Source organism: Cariama cristata, unplaced genomic scaffold (genome assembly GCF_000690535.1).
Source record: "Cariama cristata isolate BGI_N322 unplaced genomic scaffold, ASM69053v1 scaffold7395, whole genome shotgun sequence".
Classification (NCBI taxonomy): domain Eukaryota; kingdom Metazoa; phylum Chordata; class Aves; order Cariamiformes; family Cariamidae; genus Cariama; species Cariama cristata.
This window is the reverse complement of record NW_009619156.1, coordinates 4,383-22,163: the sequence shown is the minus strand read 5'-3', so window position 1 is coordinate 22,163 and position 17,781 is coordinate 4,383. Positions and strand designations below refer to the sequence as shown.

Here is a 17,781-nt window from a genome sequence, read left to right as displayed (position 1 = left end):
TGAGTAATTGAGGGAAGAAGTGTTGATTTAGATTAACATTTGTTCTTTTCAGTTTGAAATGCTTACTGGTACACTACCATTTCAAGGTAAAGATCGAAATGAAACTATGAATATGATACTGAAGTAAGTATATCTTTTTACTTTTTGGAAAGTCAGAAAATGTAATTTTAAATATGTTTTAACAGCTTGTTATAAATTCTTGTGCTTGAAGAGCATTAAGCTAGAACAGGGACAAAATAGCCAAGTCCCCCCCACCCCCCCAATAGGATTTAGATCTCAGACCGTGCAAATACTATTAAGTATCTACAGGAATTAAAAAATCTTAGGGGTGAACTTGTATTTTCATTGTAGGTGTATAATAAAGATAAAACCAGTACAGTAAATTAGACTAGCATTATTTACTGCTCTTGTTGTTGTTATACTCTCTTGCTACTGTTACAACATAGCTTGTTTTGTAAGCAATAGTTAATCAGGTGTTGCTTTGTGTACATATCTCTGGAGAGTGCACTTATGTGCTCATATTTTTCATATTGAATTACCTCAGTTACAACAGAAGCTGTCTAAGAAGACAAACTGGGTAAGCTGGTGATTAGTAAGTGAAGTTATTGGGCAAATATGTTCTCATCTTTATTTGTGCTTAGCTAACAAAGAATTTCCTTTAAACCACATGCGGAGCCTTGGGCCTTTTGAGGGGGTGATAGTCAGGGAAGGGGATAAGAGAGAAGCTCTGTCCTTACCAACATATGGCAGTTTGAACTTACTCAGAGTAGGAGTTTATAGTGCTATTACCTGTGAAAGCGGATGGATTAGATCACTAGCCTCGCTTGGAGCTCTAAGTGATGCTGCAGTTCTGCAGGAGAATTTCTTGCCTTAGCCTAATTGTTTTTATAAAATCAGCTTGGTAAAGTCAGTAAGCTTTCATATGATGGCTTAATGAGCTGCTACTTGAGGCTCTTGATTCAAAAGGAATGTTGTTAATCTCTTCATGGACAAGTAATTTGGGATTTGGTGAGTCTCTTCTGGCATTGATTCTGATAGAGGTATTTTGGTGATATATCTTCATGTCACCAGGAAGTTCTTTGAAAATACTTATGTATTCCTGAGATAAGTTTTACTCTATTTTAGCATAAAGCTTGTTTTGGGGGCTTGGGGGAGGCTGGGGTTTTTAGTCTGGTGTGGTTTGGTTTTTTTGTTTTGTTTGGGGGTGTGGTTGGTGTTTTGTGTGTGTTTTTTGTGTGTCTTTTTTTTTTCTTTGAAAACCATTCATATAATGTGAAATGTAAACTGATGAGGTGAATGTATACGCTCTGCAAGACTTTGGAATAGATCCTTGATGCATCAAATTGTGCAATGAAGTCTATGTAGACAATTTTTAGTAAGATATATTTCTTTCTCTTACTTGTCCTCTGTTTTCCTTCAGAGCAAAACTTGGAATGCCTCAGTTCCTCAGCCCTGAGGCACAAAGTCTTCTGAGGATGTTGTTTAAAAGGAATCCATCAAATAGATTAGGTTAGTTCATTTATTTGGATCTTTGAAATAAAAATAGTTGATTATTTAAAGAAAGTAGTTGCTAGAGACTCTCAAGCTCCAGATGGTTAGTGAGACTTGCGGTTAGATACCATTTCTTGTTAGCTTGGATTATGACTTCCTGGGTTTGGCTAATGAATGATTACTTTCTTAGACTAGTGACTCTTAGCAATGAGCCAAAGCTTTGACATTGTCAGAGGAAAGAATACTGACTCTGTACTTATGGGCAGCTTGTACTCTATTTACTCTGTTTGCCTCCCTGATGAGGTGTACACTACTTAATTGAGTATTTGGCATCCTTGGAATATTTCTGTATTGACAATTCCTTCAAATAATCATGTCTATGCAAATTTTTTAGAAATGAACTAATTTTTAGTGCAATCTTCTTCCCAAGACTTTACCCAAAAGTGTTTTAATTACGGTATTTTCTTTGTTCAGGAGCTGGTTCAGATGGAGTTGAAGAAATCAAGAGACATCCTTTTTTTTCTACTGTTGACTGGAATGTAAGTACAAAATTATCTGAATGATAAAGCTGTTCATAATTTTTCTATGTGTTGTAGCCTTATAAGTATTTACATCTGAATAGGGCACAATAAACACTGCAGTAGCACTGACTTACTTTCTGGCTTCTACTATAATATGGCTTGGCATCTGGAGCTTTAGTATTTATAGTATCAAGAGTATTAATTATAAATTGTACATTTACTTTTTAAATAATTAAGAGTTGTTGCAGCATTCTAAAGCGTAAATTGTCTGTTAGAGCATTTGTAGTTAGAAGAGGATGCTGGTGTCCCCTATGTGCAAGAATCCTTCTCTTCAGTAAGTGTCCGTGTAGTGCTTCCATGCAGGGCACAAAAACTCACTGTGACTGTAATTCTCTTTGACTTCTCTCTAGTTAGCCACAGCACATTGCTATTTTATCAGTCATGTTCCATGCACAGTTAAAGTATTGACTCTGGTGCTCCGAGATGATCAGAAGTCTGTACGAGTTCATGATTGCTCACTTAAGTTTTTGGCAAGCACCTTGATGCTTTTCCTTTGTGCTTCTCTGATCTTTTGGGAGATGTTTCCCAGAAACATTCTCAAAACCAAGATGCTCTGTATCAAATAAATCCACTCTGACAACACTCATTTGCTATAATGCCTGGACACAATAGACAGGATAAATAAGATGTTGTGATGACAGGACTACCTGCAATGCTAGCCAATACTGTGCTGAACTGTTTCTTTCAAGTCTGTTATTATCCTTCTCTTTATCTCTTGTATTTACTTCTGAGAAGGTGGTTTTCTAGCTGTGTTTATGCAGCATCTACCATAGAGTCCTGATCAGCAAGTAGAGTTTTCAGTAACAGCAAAAGTTCACTGTTTTATGTGAGTACTCTTCATAAGAGAAGGCTGTGTTGTTGTGGCTTGATTATCTATGTTTTTTTTTAAGGGACTGATGTTGAAATAAATACCAGCAAGGAAGTTTGAAAGATCTTCAGTTCTAACTCTTTTCTTAAATTATTTGACAGTGCTTAGTATTTAGTTCACTATGGTGATGGTGATGACCACTTCTGTAACTTATCTTATTATTTCTTTGGGATTAATTCAGGTCACTCTTCCTTTTTCTTACTTTTTTTTTAATTGAAATATGTTGCATATTCTTGTGCAGGAAGATTAAATAAAAAATAGCTCTGAAAGTATGAGAGAAATGCTGAGGAAATGTTCTCGGAACTTCCTGAACTTTTGCATGGAGCTTTGAGATCATTTGACATGAAATTTTCCTTAACTGTAGATGGGACTTACTGCTGATTTGAGCAATTGGGCAATGCAATTTTGGGCAATGCATGTTGAGTAAAGGAAAAAAAGGAGGAGGAGCCATTGTTCTGCTCTCCCTTCTTTCCCCCTGACTTGGTTTAGTAGATTAGGAAAAACCTGGTATAGAGCTTTGAGAATTGGCAGTTCCTTGCCAAGAGGGAAATGCCTGTCACTCGTGAGAGGTCTTTGTCCGGGACCGAGAACAGAAAGGTTAAGACTGTATTCCATATCTTCCCTTTGGGGTGGGTTTTTCAGGGTTCTGACAAAACAGCAGTGAACCAGGTCTGAGACAATGATGGAAGGTAAGATGTGCTATGGCTGTTCCATGTTCTTCTGAATAAGCCGAAGATGAACTACTGATCAGTAGCAGCCTGCAGTTGTAGTCTTAAAAGTACAGATCTGATAGATGAGGCAGATTCAGAAGAATAAGTAAAAAGAACTCTTTTTTGTTGGACCTGTTTGATAACATTTCCTGTAGCATTTCATATCAAAGGTACATGAGAGTAACTCAGTCTTTCCAAATGTATTTGTGATTTTCTACTTGCTATGTGTTACTGACTCTTTCAGAAAATGCTTTAGTACAACAATAGCATTTGAGTTGCTTACCCTTTAGTTTGGCAAAGTTACAGCACCCATGGAAGTTTCATTCATTCTTAATTGTATGACTTTCTCCTTCTACTTTAGAAACTGTTCAGAAGAGAAATTCAACCCCCATTTAAACCTGCTTCTGGAAAGCCAGAAGATACCTTTTGTTTTGATCCAGAGTTCACAGCAAAAACACCAAAAGGTAATTGTGCATGGATATGAATTGGTGAGGTTCATGGGACAAGAGGGGTCAAATTAATGTTACAACAACAAGCTTACTAAGAGAAAAAGCCAGTGACAAAATTGAAAGGGTGCAGCAGGGTTCCAGTACTCTGAAGGGCTGTGTTCTCCTTGGCGAGTTTCTATTCTTTGAAATATTCTGCTAAACTTTGATTCACCACCAAAAAAAAAAAATAATTAACAGCTGAATTACTATTTCTGTTTATGGTTTAAAGTCAGACCGGCAGTGTTTGGTGAGGGGCAAGTATTTAATACTAAAAGTAAATTAAATTTGGTTGCAGCAGTGATTGTTTTAAGGGTCACTATTCCACTGAAATGACTTGCTTTAACTTTCTTGAGCCTATGAACTATTAAACTTGAAAACTAGCATTATAATCATTTTTTCATTGAGCTGTTCCCCTCACTACCCACGCTGAATTTGACTTTACTCTTGAGAAAACGGTGATTCAAAGGTAGAGAAGAGTGGGGAAGATGTATGGTGGACTAGATACCTAAACTACTAGATCAGTTGCAAAGACATCTCAAATAGTTCGAGAAGCTTATGAAAACGTGTCTTGAAAATATCCCTTGGATTATTGCACTACGAAAATTTCCAAGTAACTGCACTTGGAAACAAAGACAGCAAGTGCAAACACTTGTTGCTTAGTATGCTTCAAATTTCACTTCAGGTTTTCTTTTGTGAATTTTTTTCTGTACTGCTGCATCCAACTTTTAAAACCACTTGTCCTGTTTGTTTGTAGGATGTCTGTGGTTCTAATAGGCTACACAGAATTATCAAGCTGTCATTACTGTGAGATTTCAAACAGTGAATTCAGAGTGGCACATAATATAATATGAGGAATATTTGGTTCTAATTATTCAGTAGTATTACTAATTGAATATTCTTGTATTGTCTGACTTCTGCCTTGCCAGCAGCACACATATCCCTGAAGTAGCAAAATCTGTCGGTGCTCTTCTTTGTTATGCAGTCCTTGAACATAAGACTGTGATCTTTTTTTTCTCATAAGTAGTGTCGTGCTTCAATAAACTTCTTCCTAGAAAGTTATATTCATACATTAGTTCCTGCAGTGTTTTGCAGCTTTAGATAAACCCAAGGAATACTTGCTTTGTGTTTATTATTGAAATAAGACAGATAACTAACTAGAAGTCTTATTCAACATCTGGTGTTACTCGTTTACTTCCCTTCCCTCAAAGTGTTTCTTCTGACATATCTCTGCTGAATGTGAAAAAATAGCCTTGCTGGGATTTAGCCATGCTAATCAAATGTGTATGCCACTAGATTCCCCAGGAGTCCCACCTAGTGCGAACGCACATCAGCTCTTCAAAGGATTTAGTTTTGTTGCAGCTACTACTGTAGAAGATCATAAAATATCACCACTCACTAATATACTGCCGATAGTACAGGTAACAGTTTATTTTTTGGGAAACTTTTTTGACGTGCCAAAGATTGACCAATATTTAGTTTTTACAGACTGTTCTTTTTTGTTGGGGAGAGTATTATAAAATGTGCATTACTAAAATGCTTCCATGGGATATTTTTAAATTTAAAAGTGAGTTGCTGTTTTTCTGGAGGCAGAATTCAAAAGAGAAAGCATGGGCAAGCAGAAGAAACTTCTGCTGTTGGAAACAGTATTATGGCAAAGAGCATCTTGTTGCTTTAGGTGACAGCTTGTACGTGTTTGTTTTTTAAAGCAACTTCATGGGAACAGCGCACAGTTTACTGATGTATATGAACTGAAGGAAGATATTGGTGTTGGTTCCTACTCTGTTTGCAAGCGATGTATACACATAGCTACAAACATGGAGTTTGCCGTAAAGGTACTTTGAATAAATTTCATTGTGACAGTTCTGAAATTATTGTGTAGTAGATTTCTAAATTTAAATGCATGAATTTTCCAGTTACTGTCGCTGTTTGTGTGCTATGAGAAATGGAAAACAGTATTTTCTTCATTTGTTGAATTTGTGTATTGGCTTCTATAGCTCTTTTTGTGGGTGAGGTTATGGTCTTGAAGTACTGGCTTTGCAATTATAATCTTGAAGCCTGAGAATGCTGTATGATGATGAGAACACCTGAAATAAAATAAGGTCCACAAGGGTGGAACTGGGCTGCAGGGAATTGGTGATGCTTCAGACAATCCATTGCATTTCTTTGTCTGTTGGAGCAGAATAGACTGCGGTGATGACATAACTTTAACTGGTAGCAAGGACAGAGCAAGAAATGAATAAACATTGGGATGTGAGGCTGGAAGATGGATTAGTCATGGTTAGTAAGAAGTAATGAAGTCTAGAAATTTTTTTTATTCTGTTGAAGTGAGAATATAAATACAAAAAGAATTCTTTATTAAGTAGACTTTGTTTAGCCAAGTTGTTTTTCCTGTTGCTATATTTTGCAGATAATTGATAAAAGTAAGAGGGATCCCTCAGAAGAAATTGAGATTCTCATGCGTTATGGACAACATCCAAATATTATTACTTTGAAGGATGTATGTACCTCTTTTTCTCTGCTACCTCTTATTACGCAGTAGTCAATAAATAAATATACATGTAGGGAGTTTATTGGGATTAATTAAATTTCTTTTGCATAGTAAAATATATTGGGAGAGCAGTACATATAATAAAGTGATGAATATTTCAAAATATCACGTTGTCCTGATAATATTTTTTTCTAAAGGCTGTTTAACGAACTTGAAGTGAGAAATGATGTAAAGGTTAGAAATGCCGTATTTCTTCTTATTTCAAATGAGTATGTAATGTGTTGGTAATCTGAATCTGAAAAAAGTAGTTGCATGTTGTCCTGTATATGCAAAGTGCCAGCAGCTAAAAATTCTTCATGGAGGGGAAGAGCAGTAGGGAGTGGTAGGGCTACTCTCCTCTTACAACAGAAGTTCCTAGACCGAAAAATTTAATTCGGAGTCATGAATTAACAATCAATTACCTCAGCATCTCACAGAATGACACGTAAGCTTATACTTCATGCTTTAAGGCTCCTGAATTGCAGAATTAAATTTGACAGTCCCTGCTGTTTGTGCTTTATGTTCATATGTGAATAAGTTGAACAATCTAGCCTGTAATTTTCATTTATCAGGATGTATAGTTATAGATTATATTTTTTTAATAGATATGTGTGTATTTATATATGTCTGCACTTGTTAAACTTCTCATCAGGTGTATGATGATGGTAGATTTATATACCTTGTCACTGAACTCATGAAAGGGGGAGAGCTGCTTGACCGAATTCTCAGGCAGAAGTTCTTCTCTGAACGAGAGGCTAGTGCTGTATTATACACTATAACCAAGACTGTGGACTACCTGCACTGCCAAGGAGTGAGTGATTTCTTCTCTAACATAGCTTCTTTCACATTTCTTAGAATAAACAAATGCCTTTTGTTATGTGCTTTGACTGGCTTGTTTTTATGGCAGAAAGGAAGAAGATTTTTGAGTATTTTATGACAAAGGTGAATAATAGAACTAACTCATCCTGTTATTCTGGCAAGCCCTTCTGATTCTACTTTTACAGTTTATGAAACAGCAGATATTTGTTCTTATGCTTGTTGGCAAATGATTGTTAGTTTGAGTTGCATTATGAACCAGTAGGCTTTTTTTATGACACACTTGAACTAGAATTTTGTGTTAATTGAAAGTTACATAATTGTGTAGAACTGTTAGTAAGTAAGTATATTAATCTAGAGAATCGCTTTTATAAACTGCAAATTACGTACAAATAAATGTACATGCAACTTCTAAATGATTGATTTTTGATTTTTTTTGTTTAAAGGTAGTGCATCGAGACCTTAAACCTAGTAATATTTTATATACGGATGATTCAAATAATGCTGATTCTATCAGGATTTGTGATTTTGGATTTGCCAAACAACTTAGAGGAGAAAATGGACTACTTCTAACTCCGTGCTACACTGCAAACTTTGTGGCACCAGAGGTATCTTAAGCGGCCGTGGGTTTTCTCTATGCTGTTTTTGCTGCATCAAGTACTTAAACATTTTAGCAGTGCTTAAAAAAAAAAAAAGTTCTGCTGGTTTTCCTTTAATATAATTACACATACTTCATAAACATTGATGCATATGTTTATTATAAACCTGCTTTAAAAATAGCAGAATCCACCCTCAAAAATGAGACGTAAACCTTTTGAGAATCTTAAGAGATGATGTTCTGGGAACAAGAAATATTGTTGATAGTTACTATAACCAGTATACTGAAAAATAAATAACCAAACTGCTGGAATTTTCCTGGGATTGACTTATCCTTCCTTAGGCCACATAGTGGTATCGGTTTGGGGTGTTCTTTTCATATACTAAAAAGTCTTTAACGCTCTTTGTTTTATAGGTTCTCATGAGACAAGGATATGATGCTGCTTGTGACATATGGAGCTTGGGTGTTCTTCTTTACACAATGTTGGCAGGGTGAGAACTATTTCTTAGCTTTTCTTGTTTACCTAAAATTCCAGCATGCTGCATGAATCCATGCTTTCATTAAAATTGTAAGGTATTACCTCATTGATTTGAATGCAGAATAACAAAGATGCTGAAGTGGAATAGGAAGCTATAAGTAAATGCATATATAAACTAGGCTTATCTTACAGGTAGGTTCAAGGCTTCTGTCTTCTATACTGCATAACTGGGAGATGCCAAAGTCTGTCCCCGAGCTTATCTTACAGGTAGGTTCAAGGCTTCTCTCTTCTATACTGCGTAACTGGGAGATGCCAAAGTCTGTCCCCGGTTTCCAGGAGAGAATTTAGTCTGTGAGAGTATGTGGTGGTTTTCTGCCCCTTGTCCTTCCCACCCTAGAACCCTTGCAGTCCACCTTCTTGTATCTCCTGCCACAGGTTTGTCTCCTGGCCCTTTTGTAGAACACAGTGACTTGTGACCTCTTAATTTTTCTAACCCTCTAAACTTCCATTAAGCACTGTGAAGTGCTTAGTGGCCGAATGATAAGAGGTTTCCTGAATTGTGCTTTAACAAAAAAATAGCAGGTTTTTTGTCTTATAGATAAACACTATCTATTGGAGACTCTTCCTCTCGATAAGTTTGTACTTCTTCATGTAAAATCACCACCACCACTACAGTTCTGCCACCAAAACTCAGACTGCTGTATGATTTAAGTGCAAGTATGCAGATATTGGGCAGTATACTACCTACACACTTGAGAAACATTGTCTGAACAAAAAGTAGGGCAGGTCGAAAGTATGGGGGAGGAATGGTCCAGCATGAATTCTTATCTTTCTATTTTGTTCCTGTTAAGCTCATCAACTGAAGACTAGAACTTACTGGCTGGGATAGTTCCTAGACCTCTGTTGATGATGCTGGTTGATCTTCTCCTATGCAGAGCTTTCAAAGTACTAAGATAGAACGCATTAAGCTTAATTATTATTGTTTGCAAGTTAATTTGAAATCTAAGGGGTGTTACGATGTAACTCTTAGAGTAAGTTTGGGTTTTATAGTTAAAACTAACTTGGTACTAGCCTATGATCTTAGGAGATGCCAGAACATCGTAATGCTCTTATTGTTAAAAGGTGTATTTAAGTGATTTGGACTGGTTTACAGATTTGCCACTTTAGTTCTTTTGAGTTGTCACAGTAGGATTTGTAGAAAGTAAGCCAAACTTACAGGAAACCCTGTAAACTCATATAAGCCTCCAAAACCAATGATCTTGTGATTTAAACCTCCCAGAGTCACTTAAGTAAAAAAACTATCATGAAAATTTTCTTGTAGCTTTTCCTTTCTTGTAGCTGTGTACGTTGTGCTCATTCCCTAGCTAATTAAATGCACATACCCTAAACATGATATTACTCCAGCTTTATTGGGCCATTCTGTTAGGCTACTGTCCAGCTTTGTATTACTTTAGATGCTCTGGTAATCCAGCATAATTTGTGTTTATGAATCACTTCTATTTAACTTGAAAGTCTGCACTGATTAGAACGCATTCTTCAGATACTAGCTTAAGGCATCTTTTTAGTCTGCATTTCCCATTTATATTCTACTTGATGAATCACAATTATAGGGAAAAGAAAATAATATAGTTTTGAAGATGAAATGCTAACATAAAAAGAATTTAAAAGTATATAGTGTGTTTCTGTTGGCAGTGGGATATCTACTCAGGATTCATGAGATCTTACCAGTTTCTGGCAGCTTCTTACCTATTGTTTTGCTTTTTCTTTCGACAGCTATACTCCATTCGCCAATGGTCCTAATGATACTCCTGAGGAGATCCTGGTACGGATAGGCAGTGGAAAATTCTCTTTAAGTGGAGGCAACTGGGACACTGTTTCAGATGCAGCAAAGGTGTAAAAGTGTTTTGTTTTGTTCTTATATTTTTTGCAAGAATTCAAATTAACATCTACTGAACTCTATAAAATTAACTAGTCTAACACAGTAGATTGCTATTATTACCTGCAAACTTTATTGCAATAATGAAGGTCATCTAGTCCAACCTCCTGCTTAAAGCAGGGTCAGTTATGAGATCTGACCAGGTAGCTCGGGGCTTTATTCAGTCCGACTTTAGAAACCTCCAAGGGTGGAGATTGAACAGCCTACCTGGGCAGCCTTTTCCAATGCCTGGCTGCTGTAATGAGGAAAAAGCTTCTCCTAGTTTCAAGCCGGAACATCTCTTACTTTACTTTGTCCTCTGTCTTCGTTCCTTTAGCTGTGCTCATTAAAGGCATGTCAGCTGCCTTGGATGCCAGGTCACACTGATAGTTCAGGTTTAGTTTGCTGCCTACCAAAACCTCCTGGTCCTTCTCAGCGAAGCTAGTCCCCAGCCAGTCAGTTCCCACCCTGTACCTTGGCTACAATTTCTTCCTTTCCAAGCACAGGACTTTGCATTTGTCCTTGCTGAATTTTGTCTGGCTCTGGTTAGCCCGTTACTCCATCCTGCCTGGGTCCCTTTGGGTGGCTGCCCTGCCCTTGGACTCTTTAGCTCTTTCCCCACACCGCCAGTTTGGTGCCCCACTGCAAACTAGGCAAGAGTGCACTCTCTTCCTTCCCCCAGGTCACTGATAAAGATTTTAAATGATAGGTCCAATATAGGCTTTTCTAATCATCAGTAGTTTTTTTATTCCTTATTTTTATTGGATCAAAATCAGGTGTTTCTGGGATTCCTTAAATGGAAGGGTGACTTTTTACAATTATCTGTTAGTTGTAGTAGCTAACCAGTCTTGCATTAATTTTTCTGTAGTGCAGTTTCTTAAATGTTGTTCAACGCTGAAGTCATCAGGTCTTTTGTCTTTGTTAGTACTTTCAGCAATTCAACTAGTCCTTTAACAACCAAATATATCTGGTATCTTGCCAAAAGTCTTGATCAGCCTGATTATGCAGCTGTCCTTTTTATTTAAAGACTGCTGCTCTCATCAGTTGCTGTATGTGTTTGCTGGGTTTGGTGTTGGCCTGGTCTGTAGGTATCTTAGTCACCAGTGTTACCTTTTATAAAGCTTGGCATTAATACTAAATCTTTTCCTGATCCTTTGGAACTGCACTATTTGTTCATTTCAGTAGGAGTGATTAGAATACTTGTTGGCTGATGCTGTCTTAGCATAAGTAACTAACTTCTGTATATTGAAGAATGCCTAACATTTTGTACCTAAAACAAAGGGAACATTCTGTCAACTTGTTCATATTTTGTTTTCTTTGAAGCTATTCCTGTCTCTGTTCTGTGGCCTTCCCACCCAGCTCTTCTTTTGACCAATGTAATTAGTAGCTTATTGCTAATGCTTCTAAACAGGCAAAACCAACTGTCTCTTTCTGTTGGCTTTACTCTTTATATAGGTCCTTGAAGGAAAAATTCTTTGACAGTGTATCACTATATATGAATTCAATTGTAATATGTAGTCAGGAGGCCCCAAATGTGTAGTGTGAAGGAGAAGTTTGCGAGTAATAACTTTCTTCCGTAAAATCTGCCTGCTAAATTTTAATAGGATTTCTAGTCTTTTAAAGATAATAATGAACAAACTGAAATATGAAACACACAAACAACACTAAGTTTATTTACAATAAAGGCTTACTCTGTTAAACTGATTAAATAGTACAACACATTGTTTTCAGGCTTCTGCAGTGTCAAGGCACAGAATGATCCAATTTATCTGCTGCTTTTTGCATGTGTGTGTTTGCATTGTGTTAATCCTTGCCACACAGGGTACTTTTGTCATTGCTGCCATAATTAATGCTTTAAAGTCTGTATAAGATTATTTTAACTGAATAATATGTGTGGCTTTCCTTTTTATCTAGGACTTGTTATCACATATGCTTCATGTAGATCCACATCAGCGGTATACAGCAGAGCAAGTATTAAAACATTCGTGGATAGCCTGTAGGGACCAGTTGCCGCATTATCAACTAAACAGGCAAGATGCACCACATCTAGTAAAGGTAAAACAACCTGAAGGCTGAATGTTGCTTGAGCTGGTGGATGCGCAATGAATTGGGTTGCTTTTGGAGCTACAGGCAGAACTCATTTTTTTTCTGTAGAAAAGAAATTAACTTTCGTTTTCCCTGGTACGTAATATTTAAGTTACATAATCAGACAAATTATTGGTAAAATGATTTTTTTTTTAAGCTGCATGTAAATTAAGAGATTTTTTGGGTGTTTTCTTTTCAAAGATTAAGGTAGCTTTGGCCATAGAAACCTGATAAGAAGGCTCTCTGAGACTGCCACAGGTCTCCTAATATTCTCATTCAAGAAATCTTTCAGGATTTGTTTCTATGACTGGCTCATATTGTGCTTTTGTAACATAAATTAATGAGCTATGCTAGAGTTTTTCTGATGGCACGTTATCTGTTTGTTCTGTATCTGTGTTTCTGACTTATGACACAAAAACATTCTACTGTATGCAGACAGCTTTTAAGTTGACTTCACTAGTTTTGTTGGATTCAAAACCAAGGACCTGTGATGGCCAATCTTAATTGTGTTGTCTTCATAAGTTAGGACCTGAATAGCCACTTAAATGGCTGTATTTGATAAACTGATGCTAATGTTGCTTGGAAGATACTAATTCTGACCCACATTAAAAGGTTACTCCTACATCTAAAGCATATAAAGGAATACACAGGAGAGAAAAAGAAATGTCAGACACCCACGCTTAAAAACCTGAAGTATTCAACAATAAATATTTTTTTCAAAACAAACTTTAGAGAATGTGCATGACCTGCCATAAGTCTTGGGGTTTTTTTATAGCGTTAATTAAGAATTTAATATTCAATTGCTTTATTTTCTGATAAAAATGACCTTTACAACCTTTTATATGTTTCATTGTTCTCTAGGGAGCCATGGCTGCTACATATTCTGCACTGAATCACAAGACATTTCAGCCAGTGTTAGAGCCTGTTGCAGCCTCAAGTTTAGCTCAGCGACGGAGCATGAAAAAGCTAACGTCAACAGACTTATAGATCCACTGGGACACCTTAGCAAACAGAAGCAAGGGGAAAATCCAATAAGTGGCTCTCTTTTGCCTGACCTGTGATCAAAAGGCATCTATGGTTTCCTGCTACACTACTTGAATTCTGTAAAAGTCCTTTTTTTAAAAAGAAAAAAAAAAAATCCACAGGTTCATACTGTGTTGTTTTACAGGCCGTATCTGTTAAATTAATTTAAACATCAGGTACACCATAATGAATTTCTCTACACTGTCCTTTAAGAGATCTGTTGCAAATATTCTTTCACATTCTGTATAGTTTTGCTGGGTTCATTTAAAAAATGGTTTAGGGGACCGTCACCAATGACCAAGTTGTACATAAAGTGTCAGTGTCAGTCATCTTTTCACACCTTTAGACCCTGCTGTGAAAGATAAATTCTTAATTTGTAATTGGGCACTTAATTCATTCAACTTAATTTATTTAACTTGTTCATTACTATTATGAAAAGCTGACTAATGTATTGTGCCAGTGTTAAATGCATTAGTGTTAATTTGGAAGGTCTATGTTTGCATGGTGCCAGTAACTGGTAAGTTTATGTGACAATACAAACAAAAGGGACGTGTAAGATTGTGCACTTTACCCGTAAACTTAATTAGATCACTTGTGACCCAAAAGAAATGCTGGTTAACAAATGGCGTCTTAGACAAAAATGAACATTTCTAGTTGGTGTGAATGTGTAGTGCGTCCTGCTCTGAGCTGGAGAAAGTAAGTATGTGTATAAACTGTCAAAATTCAGGATCTCAATAACATTGGTACCACTTAAGACAGCATCATGCAGTCCAATACTTTTTGCTACTTATATTGTCTGTCCATTAGTACAATGACTGTTATGGTTTCCTCAGCAGTTGTTTCCACTGAATATACCCCATATTTGGTTTGTTTGGCATATAAGACCAACTGACACTTTATAACAAACTTGGCATGTGGATTTTATTTTTTATTTATTTGATTTTTATAGAATGTTGCTTCTATTTGAATCTCTCACCGCATGTACAAATATTACAGGACATAAATACAAAGTTCTATTTGCCTAACTGTAGGGGTACCTTGGGAAAATAAATAAGCCTTGCGGTGTGCCCAGATAAGGGAATTCTGACCAAGAAATTTCGCAGTTATGGACAAGTTACTGATCATACCCTGTCGCCAGCACTCACTCGGCCTTTCTGTCATGATGTTAGGACTTCAGCTGTTTCTAAATGCTGTGATGGAGAGGAAATTAATTTCGGGACCAGAATTATCTTGGGGTTTTCTGACTCAAAACCAGTGCTAACTGCTGGTAAACTGGGATCTAATGCATTCAAAGATGATGAGCTTAAAAGAATTTTCAGAAGTTGTAGACACCACTGTGTAAATCTACTGTCATAGTAGGATGATATGCATTTTAAATATTAAGTGTATCAGTGACCAACAGTTAGACTGTGAACAATTAGAGAATCCAAATGACCAAAAATCAAATGTAGTTCAGACTGATTTGCCATCGTTGAATTTTGTGTTCCAGATACCTTCAGTAACCAATTACAAGACATCAGTGATGGCAGAACTTGGCATTTTCAGACAGGAAAAAAAGCCTTCAGGAGAATTCTGGCCGAACAGCCAAGAGTGGCAGTAGTAATTCTGATCTTAAAAGGCAAAGGGTGCTGGCTTACACCTGTGAAGTACTTGGTGGCATTGGAAGTACTGTTAGATAAGCTGCTTTCTTTTGTTGTGGTGAGGGAAGATGGAAATTATCTGGCCAAATAGTTAGGTACGAATATATGTAGATTTGAGACTTAATGAATATAGCAAACATAGGTGTGCTATTTGTATCATGCAGAACATACCCCATACTAAATTTCTTGAGTGTTTGATAGATGTTGGAAGCTTTAGGGGCCATTTGTGCCTAGTTTTGAGGTGTCTGTTTGAAATGCTTGAAAGCTTATCAAAGAACATAACTGCTTCCCGGAAAGCTTATTGTGTAGTACAAAATCTGACCCTTATGCAGGCGGTTCATCCATCTTTTCATTACTGAAGACCTTTGCTGGCAAGAATGCCTGTAAACCTCTTATCTGCCTACAGTCTGTCTGTGTAATTTTTTTGTAGATTTACAAATGACTGCCAGAAGAATTTGCATTCACTCTAAGGAAAAAAAACAAAACAAAACAAAACCAAAACAACAAAAACAAAACACAAAATAAAGAAACAAACAAAACCACCAAAGTGGTGGAAATAGAAGCCCCCTTACCCAAAGTCAAGGTATAATGTGGGTCAAAACTTAGTAGTAAAAACTGTGTTGGGGATAGAGGGTAATGCAAGGTGTGGAACTAAAATGTCAAACTTGAATTGTCTTCAGCTTTCCCGTAAGGTAGCAGCTGGTCTTTAATGGCTTTATTCATGAATCATTTAACAGTGTTTATATTGGAATTTATTTTAGCTTTCTTAGAAGCACCACATTATAAGCACCTTAAAAGCATTTTGCACAAAAGCAGTTGTAAGCAGCTGAAGGTACTTAAATTCTTCTTGGTGTGCAGCACAAAGGTGGTAAGAGGAAAAGTACACAAACAAGATGGATATTCTGATTCTTAGCAAAGAATTTAAAACATCTTCTATAAAGTTATCCCTGATGTTTTTATATCATTACCAGCCTTTTGCACAAGTGGTACTCCTGGGGTAAAAGCAAGGTTTCAGTGACTGCAACTTTACAAAGTTGTCTTATCACAAGGAAAACATATGGACAAACACCTCTGTTATATCTGACAGGCCAGTATGTCCTGGTATGCCAATTTTAATCCTTAATTTGGGAGGAAAAGTTCACTTGCTGTGAATATTTCAGCATATCAGTCTTTGAGACATTTTGGATATGCAGGGATACAAAAGAGTTCACTGGCAATTTATGGTTATTATATAGTATTTAGTGATCATCATCTTTGTGATACTTCTTTTGGAATTTCTTACATACTTATCACACTTTTTTTTTTTTCCAAACTTAGGTTTTGTTCAATTAAGCAATTATATAGTAAGTAGCATGGTCTGCTCATGAGTAATCAGTTAAATGTGTGAAGTGGAAGAACACCTAATTTGAACGTGCTCTTGGCTGGAGTGAAAGGTTAGTGTAAATTGTTTCACTTGCATATCATCTCTGTACAGTTCACGATTGCAAACTAGTTACGATCTTACTGATTTACTTTTTATTTAAAGTGAAATTTTTACAAAGGCTTACAATTACAAAGAAATAGGCATACATAGTATGTATTTAGAGGAATTTCCAGAGAACTGATTAATATCTTAAATGATACGATACTTCTGATATGGCTTCTGTTACTGCCAGCAAAATAGCTTCTACTCTGATGTTTGGTAATGGCAATTATAAGTAAGTGCTAATTCTCAAGTGCACATAGTCTGATACATCCTCACTAAAGAGTAAATTCCCCCAGACATCAGCTGTAGCTGGAGCAGACTCATGACATGTTTTGCTGTTCTTTCACCCCTTGGATATCGCAGTTTCTATCTTCAGTTATCCTTTTGATAAAAAGTGAGGAACTCTATTGTATTCCTGTAATGTATCCAGAAACTATGCAGTGGCATCAATATCAGCCAGTGGTGCGTAACGAAGAGTACCCATACTGCAGGCGTGACTGTGGGTGGATTCATTTAAGCCGCTGTTTTGTGGCTTGTGTAGTCTCAATGTGGTTGTTAGTGTGTTGTGCGGTTTTTCCCATTATGCTTAAAACTAGTAAATTCTTTGACCACGCAAAAAACCGAAGGTGTAGGTGGTCTAAGTGAACTGTCCATTTGAGGCCTGTGTTGTAGTATGGTTTAAATGTTCTCCTTGCATCCAGAGAAGACATCCAAAACCTCACCCAAGTCAGTCATATTGAGCTTGAATTCTGTCTTCCATGTTTAGTTCATTTTCCAAAGCTGATCTTTTTATGTCCAATAGTTAAAATTACCTCTAGCAAACTTCCAACAATTGGAAGTTATTTGCAGTATACTTATAAACTGGTCGTTTGCAGTGACAGATTGCAGCATCCAGTGCTCTGCTCTCGACCGTCACATATTAAAATTAAAAAGTTGGAATAGCTTGTAAGAATAGAGTTAAATGAATTATACAATACTGTAGTAGTTATCCTGATTTGTATCAATGAAATTAGGCTAAAACATCAATGGAAACATGGGATTTCGTGTACTTCTGTAGCACTTAAGTTTTTCAGTCCCATCCAGAATTAGAAGTTTG

The 17,781-nt window shown here is 36.6% G+C and overlaps 1 protein-coding gene across 1 annotated transcript in view; it reads left to right on the top strand.

Annotated features, from left to right (window-relative positions):
• LOC104162411 (ribosomal protein S6 kinase alpha-6) overlaps positions 1–13,693 on the top strand; it is a 28,817-nt gene extending 15,124 nt beyond the window's left edge. Inside the window, exons 9-21 of the mRNA XM_009701127.1 lie at positions 53–123; positions 1,421–1,509; positions 1,966–2,030; positions 4,012–4,114; positions 5,432–5,556; positions 5,845–5,970; positions 6,546–6,635; positions 7,318–7,476; positions 7,928–8,089; positions 8,494–8,570; positions 10,331–10,448; positions 12,387–12,527; positions 13,419–13,693. Of these exons, the coding sequence (XP_009699429.1) occupies positions 53–123; positions 1,421–1,509; positions 1,966–2,030; positions 4,012–4,114; positions 5,432–5,556; positions 5,845–5,970; positions 6,546–6,635; positions 7,318–7,476; positions 7,928–8,089; positions 8,494–8,570; positions 10,331–10,448; positions 12,387–12,527; positions 13,419–13,544 (1,452 nt within the window). The 3' untranslated portion in view covers positions 13,545–13,693. The remainder of the gene's footprint in view (positions 1–52; positions 124–1,420; positions 1,510–1,965; positions 2,031–4,011; positions 4,115–5,431; positions 5,557–5,844; positions 5,971–6,545; positions 6,636–7,317; positions 7,477–7,927; positions 8,090–8,493; positions 8,571–10,330; positions 10,449–12,386; positions 12,528–13,418) is intronic.
• Positions 13,694–17,781: the final 4,088 nt, after the last annotated feature.